Here is a 20,340-nt window from a genome sequence, read left to right as displayed (position 1 = left end):
ATAGATCTATAAAATACAATTTAGAAAAGTAATTCAGTTTCCTAGCATAGATTCTGATCTATCTTGTGTACTGCAAAACCAAGTTGTACTTTTATTCTTCTGCAATGGCTAGTCGCTAGCTTAATTAAGAAACCTCAAATACTGTAAAATAAATTTGGGTTTGTGTCATTTACTTCTTAGGAGTGAGAACTGTAAGTCTTTCTAGTCACTTTTGTATAGGACAATGCAGATGTTAGTGGGTGGGTGTTGGATGTGCTTTCCATGGAATATGAAGTACTTTTCCAGTGCTGGTATAGTTCAGATTAGTGTGGAATTTTGCCTTTTGGTAATTCTTTTTTCTTAGTACTACTTCCTTAAACATGGGAGGATAGGGGGGAAGAGACATTTAAAGAGCAGACAACCCTTTTACAGTATTACTATGTGAAATTTGGGGAACATGTGCTGGTTGCCATTCATGTTTTGAATTGTAGTCCAAATTAAGCTATGTAAAAACTAGTATTTGTGAGCCAGGGAGAGTGAAGCTACTTTAGTGGAAAACAATGTAATTTGGTGACTTCTGCAGTGCAGGACCCAAATGTAGTACGTTGTAAGCCAGTTTAGCCTGCTCTGTTCATTAACTCGAACTCTGTCCACTTGCGGTAACAGCACAATTTTCTTTTCAATGTATTTTGAAAAATAAAATACAGCTATCTTTAAAAGGCAACTGTTAAGGCATGGGTTTTGTGTGGCGCTTTCTCTAAAAGCAATTGGTTGCTGCAAAAAAAAGTTAAAGGAGGTGCTCAATGTTTAATTTTGGGTTTTACTGCCTTTTAACGGTGGATATGTCATTCTTTGATCTAATTCAGATTTCTTAGTACAACAAACTGCAGCTCTGCCAATGAGACTATTGTAGCTTGTAATACCTTCTTTAATTAACTTGAAACAAAATGATATTTCAGAAGGTTTACTTCTCAGCTCTATTTCTGAGACACAGCTTCAAAATTACGCTTTAACAATACCTGCACAGGTCAAATACTTAATTAAAAGTGTGGTTAAACCTACTATGCCAAATCAGACCTAGTAATTTTTACCTTTCAATTATCAAAATGCTTTCGATTCTCAAATAGCTTTGGAGGTTTTCTCTCTCCAAATTTTTGTGAATGTTTCCTCAGTGCTAGGCTGAATGGGATGACACTTAGATTGCTAGAATAGTAGGGTTTCACCTTAAATCCAAGTCCATTCGTTAGTAAAGGAAATCATTAACAACATGCTATAAAGAGTGTTTTCTATGCTATTTAAATGTTTAACATGCAAAATAGCGTGGTCTTTACACTGTTTCACTTCTGTGAAGTCCTTTTAAAGTTAGTGCTATCATTGTGCATGCACACGCATATACAATATATGGGAGCCTAAAGCTGTATGAACATCAGGGTTAATTCTGGTTGATAGTTTATTCCCAAATGACTTTGACCTGGTCACTACAGATGTGTTATATTATCATATGTCTTTTCTGCAGACACCAAAGATGCTAACAAGAAAGATTAAGCTTTGGGACATTAATGCCCATATAACCTGTCGTCTCTGCAATGGGTACCTGATTGATGCTACTACAGTAACAGAATGCTTACATACCTGTAAGTAGAATTATAATTAAGTTAAATATTTTTTTTTTTTTAACTTGTGCAACTTGTTTCAATGGTTTTTAGTTGAAATAAAATCTACTGTGCATCAGCCAAAATAATGTGTGCTTTACTAGACACTGTTTTTTTAACAAAGCAAATGAAGAGAGCATTAAAGCTGTACTGCACAAACTTGAAGCCATATACAAACTTGCTGACGACACACTCAATCCCACTGCCTATGTTGTTGATGAAAATATTAAACAGTACTGGTAACAGTATGGATACCTGAGAGGGTCACTGATCTCCATCTGGACATTGAGCCATTGAGCGCTACTGTCTGGATGTGACCATCCAGCCAATTCCTTGTCAACTGAATAGTCTGTCTATCAATCTATTTCTCTCCAATTTAGAGAGGAAGGATGTTATTGGAGACCATGTCAAAGGCCTTACAGAAGTCCAGAGGGATGGCATCTTTAGCTCTTCCCTTGTCCACTGATGTAATCACTCCACCTTAGAAGGCTACTAGATTGATCAGGCAAGACTTGCCCTTGATGAAGCCATTGGCTGTCTCAAATCACCTCCCTGTCCTCCATGTACCTTAACATAGTTTCTAGGAGGCTCTTTTCTATGATCTTCCTATAATGAGCAACTGCTTTAGCAGCTTCTACAAAGACATTTTAAAAATACTGAAGGTCTGTGCCCATGTAATTTCTTTTCTGGTGGAAGTTTAACTGTAGTGTACCCTGTGAAAGTAAGAATTAAAATGGCACCTGGATATCCACTTTTTAAAAGTTTTCTGTTCTTTTAAAAAGTATCCAATTTTGGAATATCTTTTTGCGTTGGGTTCATTGCCACTATACACTTCACTATGTGGCCGTGCCTAAAGCAAATAGACTTGGTATTTTAATGGCATACAGGCCCTTATGATAGCATCTCTGGAAGCTGAATAGTGCAATCAATGTAATGGTAACCTGCTAGGAATTTGGTAACCTACTAAAACCTTTTGTTCTAGTCAATTCCAGAGTGGGATTGTGCTGTGTGCTTTATTAGGAAGACTCTGGCTAGGTACAGATACCTTGTTTCTAGTGCATCACTTTCCTGCATCAAGAACATGAATGAAAGATATTGGAAGCTGTATTCTGCATGATTTGACATCATGCTTGCATGATGTAAAAAATGAACTTCGTATATATTTCAGTAAGGTGTGTTTCTGTGACTGTATAAAGACTTTTTTTTTTTTTCCTGTTATGCTGATTTTATTTCTTTTTAATTATGAATGACCTTGTTATTAGTCTGTAGAAGCTGCCTAGTGAAATATTTGGAGGAAAACAACACCTGTCCGACCTGTAGAATTGTTATACATCAGAGCCACCCATTACAGTACATTGGGTAAGTATGAAAGCAGAAGTGCAACTATCTTCACTCTAGACTGTTTCAACTTCTTTAATACAGCACAGCTTTTTCCTAAATTTTCTTACTTATCAGTGTGTTAACCATTTAAAAGGAAGTTTGAAGGTGATTGAGGAAATATGGAATCAAACTTTGCTATGAATTTGCAAGTCCTTGAGATCTGTAAGCTCTTGTCAGACTTAAAAGCAAGCAAAGTATGCACTTCACTGTTTAATTTCTGTGTGAGTTATAATGGGATTTAGTAATCTCTCATTTTGTATTTGTCTGTGTCATAAAAGTTACCTAAGCAAAACATTTGTAGAAATCATACTTTTACAAAATCCTCAAAATAAGTAGTCTCTGTTGAACACTGCTTTTCAGTGTCTGACCCAGTAATGGGAGAAAAAATTGTCAGCTTTATTGTTCAGTTCATCTTTCAAAGGTCTATTTAGTACATAGGAAAAGGTAAAAATATGGCAGCAGCAAAAGTATTAGACCAGTGGCTTAGATAGAATGGAACAATCTTGTCCTTTGTTCTATTTTGATTCCTAGACAGAGTGCTCTCACTTTCTGACTGAACTCGAATGTGGTATTGTTAATTTGTTTCCTTTTTAATTTCTTTTTAACTAAGTTTTTTTGGGATTTTTTTTGGTTTTGGTTTTTTTGGGTTGTGTTCTTCTTTTTTGCTTTTGTTTTCAGAAAAGGCATTCCTTTTCCTTTAGTGCTTTCCTTTCAATTTACTGAACTATAGTAACTTCTGATGAAAATCCATTGTGACAGCATGATTGCAATAGTTGTTGCTGCTATTAAGTAGTGTTTTGTCTTAACTTTTTATATAGAGTTTGTTTTCATTTGTGACTGTTTCAGCGTGCCCTTCTTAGTTCCATAACAACTTCTGAAGCAATGCTTATAGAAAATGAGTTTGATTTCTTTTCATTTTTACAGAAAACTGTCGATGTTCTATATACGCTTACACTGCTCAAGCTGATCCTGAATCAGGAGCCTGAAACTAGCTATGCTGTTTTTGCATTTGAAGAATAAGTGTACGCTGATGATATGTTGTATGATACACTGATAATACCCTATAGGAGTGTATGCTTTGAAGGGACAAGTAGATGCCAAAACGGTAGAACTAATAAATGACACGTAAGATAGTATGTTTGTCTTATGTAAAGCTAAAGGAATACACCAGTGCCTTGATTCAGAAGCCATTTTCTGTGCAAAGAGTGTCCAGGAAACAGCACCAAATAGAGAACAACTAGAAAGGAATTTGCTACTTGATTTTGGTCCTTGAATACACTTCAAATGAAGTATTTTGCCTGAACTAGTTACAAAACACTGCCCAGCCTACTTCTGGATATATACATATATATGTGTGTGTGTGTATATTTTTTTAATAAAGAATTGACAGGTGATTCACAGTATGTCTTAGAATGTAAATTTGCACTCCTCTTCATCTTTCTCTCTCTAGAAAATAGGTAAACGAAATGTGTCTTCTATTTCACAGTTCTGAATGCTGTTAAATTCTCACCTCAGACCCTAATAGTGATAGCTGATTGTCCTGGTTTTGGCTGGTATAGAGGTAATTTTCTTCCTAGTAGATGGTGTAGTGCTGCGTTTTGGCTTCAGTCTGAGAACAATGCTGATAACACACTGATGTTTTAGTTGTCAATAAGTAGCGCTTACCCTGATCGAGGACTTTTCAGGCTCTCATGCTTTGCCGGTGAGGAGGGGTACAAGAAGCTGGGAGGAAGCAGAGACAGGACACCTGACCCAAACTAGCCAAAGCGGTATTCCCTACCACAGCACGTCATGCCAAGTATATAAAGTGGGGGGCTGGCCAGAAGAGGCTCAGATGGCTGCTGGGGTGTGGCTGGGTATCAGTCAGGAGATAGTGAGCAATTGTATCATTGCTGTTTGGGGCTTTTTTTGTTGTTTCATTTTTGTTTTTTTCCCTTTTAGATTTATCTCTCTCTCCTTGCTATTTCCTTTTTCATTTTTATTATTATAATATATAATAATATTATTATATTGTACTTTATTTTAATTACTAAACTGTTCTTATCTCAGCCTGTGGGTTTACTTTTTTTTTTCGTCCTGATTCTCCTCCCCATCCCACTGAGGGGGGGAGCTGTGAGCAAGCAGCTGTATGGTACTTAGTTCCCAGCTGGGGTTAAATCACAACACTGATTTACTCATTTATGTTGAAATGTTTTGGAGTGTCACAATCCAAATATGACACTAGCCAGCCTTTGCAAATGGGATCACTACTGTTGAAATGACATGGATTTAAAATTAGTGATATTTTGATTCTTCTTGTAGTGCTACTTGAGAGATTGTAGAGGTTGATTGTAAATCTCTTGATTTGTCACCATTTCTGTACTTGTTCACTGGTCTCCACTGCTGTGAAGTGCTCATATCAGGTGATCAGAAGCTTGAGACCACTTCTGTAAGCCTCTTCTCCTATTTAACTCAGATTCAGTATTTGGTATTGCAAACTCTATTTGGGTAAGTGGCCTTACAGCAGTCGAGGCAGACATTTGAAATGTTTCTCATTTTACTTATCAATTGGAATTTAGGGTAATATTTTGTTTCTTTCAGAAAGTGGCTTATTTTAAACTAAAACAGTATTTTGTCTAGGTGAGCTGGGAATTAAAACTAGATCTGCTGCTCTAGTTTCAGTGGGGTTATTACCTTTCTTTTATTTGAGCCACATGACAGGCTTCTGAGCTGCATAATGTTGCTCATAGTTAAAATGTTGGCTTTTAAGGGCAAAGTAAGATTTTACTGTTGTAGTCTTTTTCTGTGAACTGTTTTCTTATGGTTTTGAAGAACCTTTGTAAATATAACTAAGTAATATAAAAATGTGAGAGATGAGTCTGTAGGGTAAGAAACAGACTATCCTGGATTCTTTTGTGATAAAAACGAGTTTACTGCAAATTTGTGAAAGAATTTTGAGAGTGTTAGTGTCACACTTACTTTATATAGGCGAGTATGTAATTTTCATCATGCTCCACATGTCCAAGCCTATTCTTCCTCAAACTTCAATTGGGTTTCTGTCTTAGCCTGTAATTTTTCATAATTTGTTTCATGTTACTGTCCTCTCTTGTTTGACATAAATACTGACTTGAGAGTTGAAATTCTTCTTAAGTGAATTTAGAGATTTTACATCAATTTAGTACTGGAACTTTTTTTTTTTAAGAGAAATGTTTCGAATCAAACTTAAGCTTTTGATTTTGTTTTTTTTCTTGCTAGTCATGACAGAACAATGCAAGATATTGTTTACAAACTTGTGCCAGGCCTCCAAGAAGGTGAGTTGTGGTATGACCTTCTTTAGAGGTCATTTTGCACATGCTTGTTTAACATGTTAAAAGTTTAAGGTGATGAAAATGGTGGGGGGAACACTGATGCAAAAATCTGTTCTTTGATTTGTGTAATTTCTGGTGATGAATTTCATACCTGTGCTAGCAGCAATTGGGGGTGGTGGGATGAAAGACAGGGTATTTCTTCAAAAAGTAGTGTTATATAAAGCAGAATAATAGTTCAGCTTTTGAACGGTGGCACGCTGTAGCTCTCATTTGTTCTTATTAAACTGTGTTCTTAAACCTGTCGTGCCAACTTTGTAGGATTCTCAGAGGTAGAATGTAACACAGAGCAGCTTTTAGTTTCAGTTTCTGCTACCATGTGAATCCTTTTTTAGCAGGTAATTTTCAGTTTATGTTTTCATAATCCTCTTTGCGGCTGGATCTGTTCAACTAAATAAGTCCTTTTCGTATCTGCTCAATAATTTTTTGCCTTAGTGTATGTTACCACTTTCATTTAAATACAGTATTTTAAGTCACTTTAGCTGCAAAACCAAAACATTCTCAAAGATCAATAAAATTGAATAGAACATTGAAAAAATTGTTTCTCACATGAAAATTAGAACTATAAATAAAAATTAAAAAAGAAGGGTTTGACTGTGGGAGGGGTTCAAAATAAGGTATAGTATTTCAAATACTCTCATTGTAATAGGAACGCTGTAACAATAGCTGTACAGATGACTTTTTAGTATTCTAACTCTGAAAAATAAGATGAGGCATGATGTAAGAAGTAGCAGAGATAGAAGAATAGTAAATCCTGACAATACCACTACTTGTTGAGAAGCCTGTTTCACTTAAGAGGGAAGGGATCTGGAATAACTTCATAAATATTGCATCAGAACTTTATTACAGGGATTAATATTTACAATTTTAAACAGCGGAGATGAAAAAGCAAAGGGAGTTTTATCACAAACTGGGCATGGAAGTTCCAGGGGACATCAAAGGGGAGACATGTTCTACAAAACAGCACCTAGATGCCCATCGGAATGGTAAATGGTCCTTAATTTATTCTGTCTTGGGTGGGTGACAGCTAGTAAATTGACGAACAGAGCTGTTGGAGGTAATATGCCTAGTTGGTTTATCACAATTACAGTTGGTGTATTAACACTGAAGAGTACAGTGAGAGTAGGATTGTTGCTTTGTCCCTTATTTGTGTACAGAATCTTTCTTTTTAGCGGCTCATAGCAGATCAGTGGAGTAAGGAGATTTCCGTAATAGTGCCTACATGGGGACTCTGTGAAACTACCCAGCTTCTGGGCTGCTAACGGTTGAACTGCAGGGTGTGCTTTGTGTGTACGTATTTCTGTCTTTCTCACATGGGGCTGTTGGCTGCTGGTGTTGCCTAAGCAGATAAGCACAATTTGGGAAAAGCAAAGCTTATTCTATATTGCAGTCCTGAACTGTGGTGTTTTAATCGTATCAGCATTACAAGCTGCTGCTGTGTGTTATGCCATATATCTGGTTTCTTATATAAGGTGAAGCAAAAACAGATGAAAATTCAAACAAAGAAACTTCAGAGGAAAAACAGGAAGAAGATAATGACTACCACCGAAGTGACGAACAGGTGAGCTCATAAGGGCATGTTTTCGTTTTATCTTGTAGTTTAGCTTTAGTGCTTTGGTAGGCAAACAGAGAAGAAAAATAACTGTTTCAAGCTACTTCTTTTGTCATCTGATGCAAACGAGATACAGTGTTGCCCAATGCTTTTGTGTAAGCATGAGTTTCATCTCTGTGTTTTGTCTGGAGTGGAGAATACGTTAAAGATATTTGCATTAGGATTTGATAGTTCTGACTGCTTGTTCACGAGTTGCCAAAGTATTTATTTAGTTTCAAAACAAATTCAGGTTATTTGGCTCCCCTTCTGAAGGAGTATATCCCAGTGGGATTGTGATGCATTCAGCTGAATGTGTATTAATAATTATGAATAAAACCTTTTGCACTTTCACTGACAATTTATTTTGTTTTAAACCTCTAGTACAAGGACAGTGTTATACCTGTACCATAAAAATAGCATGAAAGCTGGGAAGTTCACCATAGAGTTGTAAATACAAAGCATGTTTGAAAGTTAAATATCCTTTTGGAATAAACAAGCATTCCCTTTTGATTTTTCCTTGATGTGTCAAAGGCAAATTAGACTTAGATGTTTTCTTTAAATTACAATGTAAGGGAACTTTGAAAGGGATCGTACCTAGTACTAAATCCTCTCAGTGCATGAAGTAAATCATCACAAAGAGTTTAAACTAAGTAGTGAATAGCTGAATGAGAAGAGGTGAGAACTGAAGCATAGAAATCAGAGACACCTTTTGGAGGGATAACTTTTAGAATTTTGAAAATTTCTTACGTTGTTTGTATCCATTCTTTTTAAACTTTAAGTTCTCTTTTAAACATCTGTTAAAATTCTGTTTTATACTGGATTTAGCAATTGCGTTAAAAGCAAGAAGTTACATTAGAAGCAATCATTAAAAAGAGGCAGTGGTATTCTTACTGCTTATCTTAGTCTAGCTTTTGATATAGGGTCCTCTTGAGCTATTGGCAGCCAGTGAATTTGTACCAGAGCAGTCTTGTTCCAACATCAAAAATTCTTTCTTGAACTTTTTTGTCTAGATCCATTTTGGTTGCAGTTTGGTTTTATCACTAAACTGACCAAATGTCAGAAAATATTGTGGGGTTTTTTTTAATAGGCATTTCAGTTTAAGAAATACTAGTACTGTACTTTTTTACTTTGTTGTGTTAATGAAAACTACATATGGAATACGTAGAGAGGACTGCAGAAAATTGTTCCAGCCAACTCTGACTGTTCACTTTTTCCTGAAGGTAAGCATCTGCTTGGAATGCAATAGCAGCAAATTGCGTGGACTGAAACGAAAATGGATTCGTTGCTCAGCACAAGCAACAGTCTTGCATCTAAAGAAGTTCATTGCCAAAAAACTAAACCTTTCTTCTTTCAATGAGGTAATATTTTAATTTTTTAAAATTATTTTCCAGATATAAAAACTTTGTGAAAAGTGTGGGGTTGTTCTTTTAGTCTGATTCTATTTTCAGAAAACAGAAGCATACACCATTTCTTTAATTATATGTTATGTATCCGTTTTCCTGCCCTTTCTTGAAGCTATACAGGACTTGCCACTTAATTTGCTGTGCACCTTTTCATGTCTATATATAACTAGTTGAGCTAAAAGGCTTGGCTCTGTGTTTCCATGTGTGTTGAAATGGACTCTGGCAAGGTGCTTGCTTTGACACCTTGTGGCTGGGTATACCCAGCCCTTCAGAGATTCCACATACAGTGCAGGGGACAGGCAGCAGCAAACACTTGCACTATTGGAGCTCAGATTAAGAGAAAGCACCACAGATATTTGTTCATGCTTTCAGTGAAGCTCAGCCTGAAGTTTCTGCCTACCACAACTAGAGTGTTACCAGATACCTACTTTTCCCTTCCTCTGCAGGGAATACTGGGAATCATGGGAAGAATTTATGTTGAAAGGCACAGAAAGAAAGGCAATTCTTTGCAGTTCTAGTTCAGATTCAAAATTACCAGTGGCGAAACATATGAATGCAGCCTCTGTTTGCCACTTTGCTGGGTCTTGGTCACAGTCTTTAGACATCTCAAGTGACTCTTAGCTTGACATCTCCCAACCCCACATTATGTCAGTGATTCACTGAATTTCAGTAAGACTTTTCATTCAAATCGTTTGCTTTCAAGTCCAGTGTGTCAACACCTTTCTGCTCGAGCTTTTCCAACAGTCGGTTTGCATCTGTATCACTCTTCCTTCTAGCTTCTACGTGCTTCAAACCAACACACTGTCTTAAGGTTGGAGTATGTCCCAATGCTCTGGAAGCCTTCTTGAACAAAACTGTATTTCCTGTCTTGTCCTCGGCTGGCTTGAAAGTGGTTGACTGCTGGCTGTAGCTCAGCAGCAGCACAGCTACCATCACTGTTCAAAAGGCAATATTTGTGTGTTTAAGCTTTCCATTCCACTGTATCAGTCTGTGATATAACAACCTGCCTGGCTTTTATTAAAGGAGAAAGTTTTCAGAACTACTGTTTATTCTTTTGCTATCCCTCTCTACCTTCTTAAAGAGTACATAAATTGTGGAGTAATTAGTGTACAATTACCAAGTAACAGGTACATAGTAGACGGATCTAAGCTTGCGGGCATATGGACTATTGCAGGTTTGAGTTATTGCCAGTTAGATGAGCCATATATGTGGGCTGCATGCCCAGTAAGGCCTTTTTGTGTTGTGTGGTAATGCGGTGTTGATATAAGTCACCTTGGTGGAGCTTACTGTTTTCATGCATGTTCCCTGTTTTAGTTCATGTTCAGCTGATGAGTAGTCATATGATCCTCATGTTTTTATGTTTATATCCTCACTGCTTCTAATATCAAGAGCTTTCAGCACCGAGATAGAAAAGTGAAAAAATAGCTATTGAGTACCTGCAAAGAACCCATAAATATAGTGTATGAGGGAGATGGCAGACCGGTTTGGGGTTTTTTTAAATGCATCCTTGTAGCAGAAAGCCACCTGGCTGGTGCTAGGTAAAGAATTTTCATTGTATGTTAAATAACAGAGCTGGCTTTGAGAGCTGCGAATTCTGTTTCCTTGATCATTTATGGGGCCTTTTTGAAAGCATGTAAAGCTTTCAGGAAAGGGCATTAGTATTGCTTGGGAACCTAAACCAGTTAAGACAGTTAAGTCCAGTTGATGCATTATTTCCTAGGTAGGCACAGACATGGTCTTTTAGCACTCAGTGATGAGAAAAGACAAGCACTTTGTCTCTTCTGGTACTATTTTTGTCTACAGAGCAGCTGTAAGATGAACGCTTCCAGTGTCTTCAAAGAAAAAAAAAATCTTGACAAACATTTGTTGTATTATCTGAAATATGTTGCTCCATGTACATGTCCCAGTGAATTAACTGTTGCCTTTGTTTTGTCAGCTGGACATATTATGCAATGAAGAGATTCTTGGCAAGGACCACACACTCAAGTTTGTAGTTGTTACTAGATGGAGATTTAAGGTATGACACAGTGCTTCCTAGTAAATCATGAAGTGGCCAAATAAAATGTTTCTAAAACAAGCATCATTTGGAACTATGCTGCAGTAGCTGCAGACTCGATCAAAAGTATCTAGTACAGCATCCCTAAACACCAACTGTTCATTTTCGTCTCCAAGAAAATGAAGGAAAGAGAAATTAAGTATTAATTGCAAAGAAAAAGGGAACACTGTCTCAACTGCTAAAATTGTTATCGAGTCTGGTAAAGGAAGTGGAAGCCACAAGAAAAGTATTATTTTTATCTATTTTAGGTAAAACTGGTTTTAATCCAGGTAGGTGGGGAAATCAGTTATGATGCAGAAAAGGCAGAAAATTTCAGCACAGTTCTTTTCTGTAGGTCTAGAAGTCTCTTTTACTTCTAAAGCAGAGGTGGTAACTGCAGTGCTTGTGTGCCTTAGTTAAGGAAACTTCTAGTACCATTTAGTAGGCATAAACAAGGCTGGTTAAAAATGTTTGGGTACATATTTGACTTGCTTATTGTGATTTCTTTAAACAACTTCATTCAGACTGAATAGTAAACAGTGGGGCGTTCATTCTAGGTATAAGCTATCACGCTAATAATTACAGCTCAAGTAAAATGAGTGTAAGAATGAATTGCAAAATTGAACACTTAGGAGGCAAGTCACACCTCTGGAGTCAGTATCTGTGTATTTGAGGATGTTTGAACTAAGAGGGAGTATTCATAAAGGACAAGCAACGCAGCCAGAGTTTACAGTGTACACTGAGGTAGAACCGCTTGATGGCTTTCGATGCATACCTAGAAGAGGTGCAGGTGTGAGTAGGGAGTTGTTTTTCTGTCTTGGCGTAGAAGAATCAAATTGTGCATCTCTGCAAGTCTACTGTTCGCCTTGATCATGGAAATCTATGCAACTGTGTGTCAGTTGCCTTCTCAAGTGAAAGAGGTGGGGGATGTAAAATGTAACTGGAGGGTGAGAAGTCCAGAACAGACAAGAGGAAGCAGTTCTTGACATGAGACACAGAGCTCCTTCATGCAGGATGTTGTGGCTGTTAGAAGTTTTACCTATTCATGAAAAAGCATTGAATACACTCGGAGAAGAATAATCACGTGAGAGCTGTGTGATGTGAAGTACCACATGCTCTTAGGCTGCTTTCTAGACATCTGCATTTCTCCCTTAATGGGAATGGGTTTTGTGAGTTAAACAGATCAGTTCCTGAGACAAAAAAGGGAAAGGATTCTTCCTCTCTTGTTTGAGCTTTACTGATGAGATTGCATCTCATCTTTGAAATTTTGACAGGGCAGATAGCTCCTGTGATCATTCATTTAAGCTTTACTTTATGAAACAGAAGTTTTGCCTACTGAACAGGTTATTTCCGGTTTTGTTTCTGAACTTACCTGATATTTCTGTCTTGCAGAAAGCACCTCTACTGCTACACTACAGACCCAAAATGGACTTGCTGTAAGAGAACTTTATTGTCCTTCTGGACAGAGTTTTTGCAGAGACTATCATCTGGCACCTTCTTAGTGCATCACTAATCACATGACACAAACCAGCCGAATAATTTTAGAAGACTGTAGGGCTTTCATAGTGGACTGTCCTTCTGAATATTTCTTCTAGGGATGTACGACAGAAAATATTTATACTTTTTTTGTACAGAAGAAGTAAGTCGCAACTCAACAAGACACTACCAGCACTAAGTTTACAGATACTGAAAACACTTCACAGTTCTATGTAGCTCAGCCTGATTTATGTCTTACAGTTACACAGAAATAAGTTAGAATGTTGTGGAGTGATTTAAAAATGTTGCTTTTGACACCAAGTTGCATTTAGTTACTTTTCACATTCTAAATCTTTAAAAACTATATTTTTGCAAAGTGTTACTGTCTTATATAGTATGCCTGATTGCATTGGCTTTATTCAAGTTATTCTGTAGACCATTGAAAATACCTAATGATATGGCGATAATTTATTATGCTGCATTGAAAACTTCTAAAAATCTGGGAAACCAATAAGTTTGTCATTTTTCCCAGTTACTGCTCTCCCTTGCTTTGTGTTTTAGTAAAGTTTTGATACTCCCTGATGCATGTTGATTTGGCAAGATTAATAGAAATTATTTCAGTTGATTTTAATGTGCCCTGATATTTTTCTGTGGCATAAATTGCACCACATAATGACAGATGCTCAAAACTGCTAGATTTGTGAACTTTAAAAAACCAACCCAAAATATTTCTTATGTAGTTGTGGCTTGCAGAAATCAGTTTTTAATTTAGAGACAGTTTTCTCTCACTAGCTATTGAAACACTGGCTCTTGGGCTACTTTGGGTGATGTTGCGGTTTTCATTTCATTTATTAAGAATTCCTCAGATCATTATGAGCAAGTTTATATTTCCTTTACCTGTTTTCTTATGAAACCATAGTATTTTCTTTAGCGCAATTCCTAACTGTTGGGGGGTGGTCAGATGAGATTATGTTAGCACCTTCTGGCCTTAACTGGTAATTTTGTTTGCATCAGCACTAGTGGATACAAGGTAATATACATGCATGCATGTATGCATACATCTATACACACATTTAACTATATATGTTATAGAATGCACCCTCAATAGCACTTAGCAGGCAGAGTTCACTGCACTTTTTGCAAGGCTTTTTGAAATAGTTGCCTTTTCAGCAAAAGTGGCTGAAAGTGATTTCTGCAAGCTGCATACAGTATGATACAGCATATATAGTAGGATAGTGTGTTTGTCTTGCATAGGTGTCAAGTCACTGAAAACAGGCTCTGCCATGTTATTGACGTATGGAAGTCATTAATCTTGTAATTTTTGGAAGAGTTTTCCAGTGACCTGAAAATGCTAGTTGCTGTTCCTCTTATTAAAGCCTGTATTTTTTTTTAATTTTTTTTTTTTTATAAATTGTCTTTGGATAAGAAAACAAGTTTGTCTGTAACTGTCCTGCTTCCTCTAGCTGTGCTCCTTCCCCTTTTCTACTAGAAAGTGTTACTTGCTATTTGATAACAGGAAGTTGATACTGCAAAATGTTTATCCAAGCATTTTAAATCCTCTTTCTCTTCTTGAGTTTTCAAAGCACCACATGCCTCAGCATGTGTCCCAAAGACTATCTGTCTTTGGAGTCTTCAGTCCTTTGCTGCTGCAGAAGGGATGCTCCAACTTATGTTTATGTTTGAAAACGGAGTTCCTCATTTTTAGTTACAGTCACAGATGTCAACGGGAAGGAAATCAAAAAGTGTGTGAGCAGAGAATGAAAGGGAGCTTACTGAACTGTGGAGATCGAAGAGAGAACTACACAAAGGCCAAAAAGTGCTGCTGTCCTTGCAGATGAGGATATGGAATAGCTGCATTTGAATGTTTTTGGGTTACGCAGAATTCTACAGCTGGGTTGGCTCGGTGGGGAAGGGAGGTGGGGAGTGGTGTACATCCATATGAGCAATGGGATCCAACTTGACTCTGGTTTTGTCTTACTGTTTGTGAACACAGATATATGTATTTTGGAATTTTATTCCCCCCCTCCCCCCCCTTCTCTCTGTCTTTAACATTAGTTGAACTGGCAGAAAAGAACAAATGAGATAATGGGGCTACCATTTTTTCTAATCCTTTCATGAAACAGGGAATGCAGGTAGTATGGATGTGTACACAAAGACATACTGGGCCATCTTGAGGTGTTTCCATGGTTAACTGTCCTACTGTAAATAAGGACTTTCTTTAGCCACTGAGGCACTGAGAGTATAAACCGGCCTGTAAGTGTCCTCCCTCTGTGCACTCTGAGTATACAGGCACTGGCTGTACCTGATGTGGGCATAAAATTAAAGCATTCTGATTACTGACTTAAGCAGGATACATACATACATAAAAGCAAATATATATATTTATGTGTGAGATCTGTCTATCTCGAACTGTGTGTACTGCAGAAACTTTGTACAATGATATTGACGCAGTGCTGTTGAAGCACATTGGGATTTTAGTACTTTCCTGTACTTCACTTGTGCAGCTGAGAAATTAGTTACAAACATGTAAATTCAGAAGTCTTTCAAATCTATCTCTTGCTGTAACAACCTACAGTATAGAACATATATTTGTAAGTTTATAACCATCTTCAGAATCACTTGAATTTTTATGGTGCTATCGATATAGTGGAAACTCTGCTTATACCTGTATGTATACATACATTCAAGCAAGTATTCATAGAAACATAGAATGGTTTGGGTTGGAAGGGATCTTAAAGATCATCCAGTTCCAACCCCCCTGCCTGCACCTGTTTGGTTTTTTTTTTACTCATAATTGTGTGTTACTGCTTTTGCAGTGTGTATAATCTGATAAAACCTCACCAGTAAAAAGAAGAAAAATTAAAAAAAAAGACAACAAACAAAAAAGAGGCCACCCAGTTATTTTTCTAAATCACATGTCATAGTGTATTTGCTACAGAAACTGTGACTGTGTCTGGACTATATGTTTATTTCCTTTAGCCTTACTAAAAGACTACAGTGCAATTAAATGGAGGTCAGAGGAAGGTGTCCTAGGGTCAGAGCCTTGTTTCACTTCTGTGAAGCTTAAAAGACAGTTAGTTTATATCAAGATTATATTGGGTAAACCAAGCCTGATACTGTTCAGAGTTAAGACTCAGCATAGATATCTCTTTGTCCTTGTGAGATTAGAGTTTATTTTGGCTTTCGTGAAGATGCCATTACAGTGAAGTAGTTATCACAATTGTTTATGCTGGTAAATAATTGCAGTAAGGAAATATCTTGTTGCATTATCCTCAGCAGCAATGAGACTGATAAATCACCCAGGCTCAGAGTCTCATTAAATATAGTTTCATTAAAAATAGATAATTCAGACAGAATATATAGTATTGAATTTAAATAAGATTGGGGTTTTAAATTTTAACTTTATAAAATTATTTATTCTATTTTAAGCCTTTGGTCTTATTTTACCATCCAAGTATTTTTCTTTCAGTGGTCCAGCTTTATTTACGGGCATATAAAATGAAATTGTAAGATGTTTTTACAAGCTTCTTCCTTTTACATTGAGTAGCTTTTGTTTGTTTTTGTTCTGTATGGATAAAAAGCATTACTTATGCTTTTGTGCAATAGGTTTGAAACATGCATTTATTAGGCATATGTTTAAATTGTAAATGTAGCATCTACTTATCGTTAAATTTAAAAGGAATGTAGGTGGCTTTTCTGAGTTGTTCAAATGGGGTCTTTATTTGGAGCTATGATTTGGGGGCTTGTTTCTTGATTTGGTGGGGTTTTTTTGGTTTGGTTTTTTTTTTTTTTTTGTTGTTTTATTTTCAGAGTGAAGTGGGGGGTTTAAATTTGTGTAAGTACAAGAACTGTCTGTCAGCAATATTTTAAAATAAATGATCTTGCAAGAAACCTTAATGTGAATTGTGGAAGCAATCAGCAAGACTTGCAGCCTATCTGAAGATGCTTTGTGCCATTGTTATGTCTGGTATATTTGTGTACCATCAAACCTAGGAATATTTGTTTTTATTGGTTGTGCAATAGTATACACAACACTCACCTCTGGGGATATTGGACCATAAGAAATATCAGACCACAACTATAATGGTGCTATTTTTTTGCCAATAGGCTATAAGCCTTTAAAAACTTATCTGGCTCTTATTGTCTTTATTACATAGTCCTAGGAGATTGATTGAATTTTTTTCTACTGGATGATTAATAGAACTGTACAACTAGCCTGTTTTACGACATTCAGCATCTTACCATTGAGCTAAAGATGATAGGAAAAAGCCAACCAGGCTGTACATCAGCAAGATAAATCTTACTACGTACGTAAAATATATTTTGTACAGAAGCCTTGACTGTAGAGAAATCAAGTTCCTGTATTTCCTCAGGTAATCAGTTTGGATGTTTCAATGGAAATGTTGATGCCACCTACACTTCAGTTAGTCTGCCTAAAGTTGGTAACAGATCAAAAGATTGTCCCATACACTAGAATCCCTACATAATAAGATATAACTAACTGTAACTAAGGTCTTGAGATCTGTTGTTGAAGTAAGAAGTTGCAATGGGAACAACATTAAGGAACATGGAACAGAGCTTCAATCTCTGCTTTGGTCAAAACTTGCCATTGGTACAGATGCTTTCTAGGAACTTGCGTCTTGTTGCAAGTCAGCCGTAATATTTTACTATGGAGTTACAGTTTCATCTGTAGACAGATTAAAGCTCTGGTCCCGCTTTTTGATCCGTGTTTGATTATCGTTAAGGCTTCTTGGATATCTTTGGAAGCCACAATGACCTGAGAAGACCCTAGTGGTAGGATGGGAACTAAATGTCCAATTCTATGAAAACTTACATTGGCAACTTTATGAGTAACTTCAACAGTTCTGCAGAAAGCAGTGGGGTCATTCATATGAATGGTTAGGCTGAAGGAAGGATTTTTGAGTACTGATGTTCCACCATTTTTTTTTTTTTAATTATTTTTTTAATTATTTTTATTTGAAACTAAAGCATTGGTTTAATGGAATCTTGCATTCAAGTGATTTACCTGGACAAAAGGAGAGTTTGTTCTTTACTCCTGCAGCAAGATTTTATGGTTAAGGGACAATAAGCCAGTGCAACCACTAAGCCTTTATCCTCATATGTGGCATAATAAAGATTCTGGAACTGTCACAGTGTAAAACCGTATTTTTGGCTTAGCTTCATTTGAAAGTTTACAATTTTTTATGCTTTGTGTTGCTGTGTAATTTTTGTACTATTGGTGGCTAGTTTTGTCTGAATAGCCGTTGGGGATTATTGCTTAATGTTTTGATTTTATGATAGTGAAGCTTGTATCCAGTGTTTTGCCAATTAATATTATATGCTTGTTAATAAAAGCAGAGAAACTAACTGAAATACTGTCAGGCTGCAAGTTATTGTCCCATTTTTCCCCATGAACATAAGGAACTAGCCATCATAATATTGTAGTGTTGAACAAAGCGTGACTGAAACAGTGGTAGTGAGCCGTTACATTGTTATGATCGGCCTTTTACTGAAAACACAAGCATGGCCCAAAGCATTACTCCACTGCACGGAATGGCCGTATGTCTGTGACAAGTGTGTGGCAAGTAACTGCTGGTGAGAAAATGAAATGGCTTCAGCTACAACAAGGAAAACACAGCTGCCCTAATGTCTTTATGTATGTGTGAATGGAAAGGTACTTACCTGACCTGTATGTGTTACTTCCAATATTACCCTTACCTGATGATGTTGATGCAGAGGGGCTGACTGCAGCATAGCGGAACACAGACATTCACTTAGATACGTGACAAATCGAAAAGCATATCCACACACATTCCAGTTTTACTTAATTTTACTTTGACGTGCTGCTAGGAGGGAAAAAGGTCTCTTAATTAGAGAAGGCTTTGATTAATGAATTGCGTGTATTTTGCCTTTTCAAAAATCAATCTGTCATGGTATTTGGCAAACATTGGTGCTTGCCCTCTTCATACGTTCAAGACCTTGTTTCCTTCAAAATCCTTGAGACTTATTGTCCTAGGTTCAGCTGTAATAGTTATTTTTCTCCTTCGTAGTAGCTGGTGCAGTGCTGTGTTTTGGCTTTAGCCTGAGAACAATGCTGGTAACACACCGATGTTTTAGTTGTTGCTAAGTAATGTTTACTCCAATCAAGAACTTTTCAGTCTCTCATGTTCTGCCAGTGAGGAGGGGCACGGGAAGCCAGGAGGGAGCAGAAATAGGACACCTGACCTAAACTAGCCAAAGGGGTATTCCATACCGCAGCACATCACGCCTAGTACCTAAACAGAGGGGAATCACCCATAAGGCCTAGATCACTGCTGCAGTCTGGGCATCGGGCGGCGGGTGGTGAGCAATTGTATTGTGCATTGCTTGTGTTTATTGGTTTTTTTTTCTCCTTCCCTTTTTAGTTTTATATTCTATCCCCCTGTTATTTCTCTTATCATTATTACTATTATTAGTAGTAGTTTTATATTATACCTTGGTTACTGGACTGTTCTTATCTCAACCCATGGCGTTTACATTCTTTTGATTCTCCACCCCATCCTACCTGGAGAGAGGGTGGGGGGGACAAGGGGAGGAGTAAGCAAGCGGGTATGTGGTTCTGAGTTAGTGGCTGGGCTTAAACTGTGACACTTCATTTAATACCTGAACAGAGCAAAGGTGGGGGGGAATTTTTGATAGAATTAATTGAAATGTCTAATTGAGATAATACTGCTGCAAAGAGGATGGTGCCAGACTCTTTCCAGTGGTGGCCAATGACAGGATGAAGAGCAATGGCCGTATACTAAAACACAAGAAGTTTCACCTCAGCATGAGGAAGAACTTTACGTTGAAGGTGGCAGAGCAACAGAACAGGCTGCCCAGGCTGGTTGTGGGTCTCCCTCTCTGGAGACATTCAAAATCCGCCTGGACACGTTCCTGTGTAACCTGCTTTTGACGGCCCTGCCTTGGTAGAAGGGTTGGACTGGATGATTTCCAGAGGTCCCTTCCAACCCTAACGATTCTGCAATTCTTTGAAAATAAGCTGCAAAGCAGATGCTACAGTACTTCTATTTCTTACAGTATCTCCTTGCAGTACTGCTAATGAACTGCTTGTGAACTGCTCTTAGTGAGAAAGCAGGAAGGGCTTTTATTCCTTCTTTTGGCTTGTTAGGAACTACTGACAACTATGGACTGGTTTTACTCGTACATATGTATTTCTTATTTGCACTGATAGTACCAATGCGTAGTTGTCCTGAAATCAGGCTTCTGCCAGTTAGAAACTTCACTTATACACCAGCATGAAAGACTTAGAGCAGAAAGGTCCCTTTGGCTGTGTAGAGTCACTTAAAAGTGACTAAATGTTACCACTAATCGAGCAAGCATTATGTTTTGTAAACCTCCTATGCTTTCAGTATTAGTGGTTCTAACAGTTCCTTGAATGCTGGTTGCTTCCATCTACTCTGAGAGCTGCGGGCAAATGTTTGGTTGTTTTGGTTAGCTA

General features: G+C 37.3%; 1 protein-coding gene across 6 annotated transcripts in view; it reads left to right on the top strand.

Annotated features, from left to right (window-relative positions):
• The window catches only part of PCGF3 (polycomb group ring finger 3), a 53,084-nt gene extending 34,851 nt beyond the window's left edge, over positions 1 to 18,233 (top strand). For 5 of the 6 annotated variants that reach the window (XM_030512799.1, XM_030512802.1, XM_030512803.1 and 2 more), the window contains 8 exons: positions 1,496 to 1,613; positions 2,894 to 2,990; positions 6,246 to 6,301; positions 7,231 to 7,341; positions 7,828 to 7,916; positions 9,167 to 9,304; positions 11,286 to 11,366; positions 12,777 to 18,233. In XM_030512799.1, the coding sequence (XP_030368659.1) occupies positions 1,505 to 1,613; positions 2,894 to 2,990; positions 6,246 to 6,301; positions 7,231 to 7,341; positions 7,828 to 7,916; positions 9,167 to 9,304; positions 11,286 to 11,366; positions 12,777 to 12,824 (729 nt within the window). In that variant the 5' untranslated portion in view covers positions 1,496 to 1,504 and the 3' untranslated portion in view covers positions 12,825 to 18,233. Of the gene's footprint in view, positions 1 to 1,480; positions 1,614 to 2,893; positions 2,991 to 6,245; positions 6,302 to 7,230; positions 7,342 to 7,827; positions 7,917 to 9,166; positions 9,305 to 11,285; positions 11,367 to 12,776 lie in introns of those variants that run through there. The other variant, XM_030512798.1, reaches the window with a different exon arrangement.
• The last annotated feature ends 2,107 nt before the right edge of the window (positions 18,234 to 20,340 follow it).

Source organism: Strigops habroptila, chromosome Z (assembly GCF_004027225.2).
Source record: "Strigops habroptila isolate Jane chromosome Z, bStrHab1.2.pri, whole genome shotgun sequence".
NCBI lineage: Eukaryota > Metazoa > Chordata > Aves > Psittaciformes > Psittacidae > Strigops > Strigops habroptila.
The sequence above is the reverse complement of the archived record's forward strand: the minus strand, read 5'-3'. Positions and strand labels throughout refer to the sequence as shown.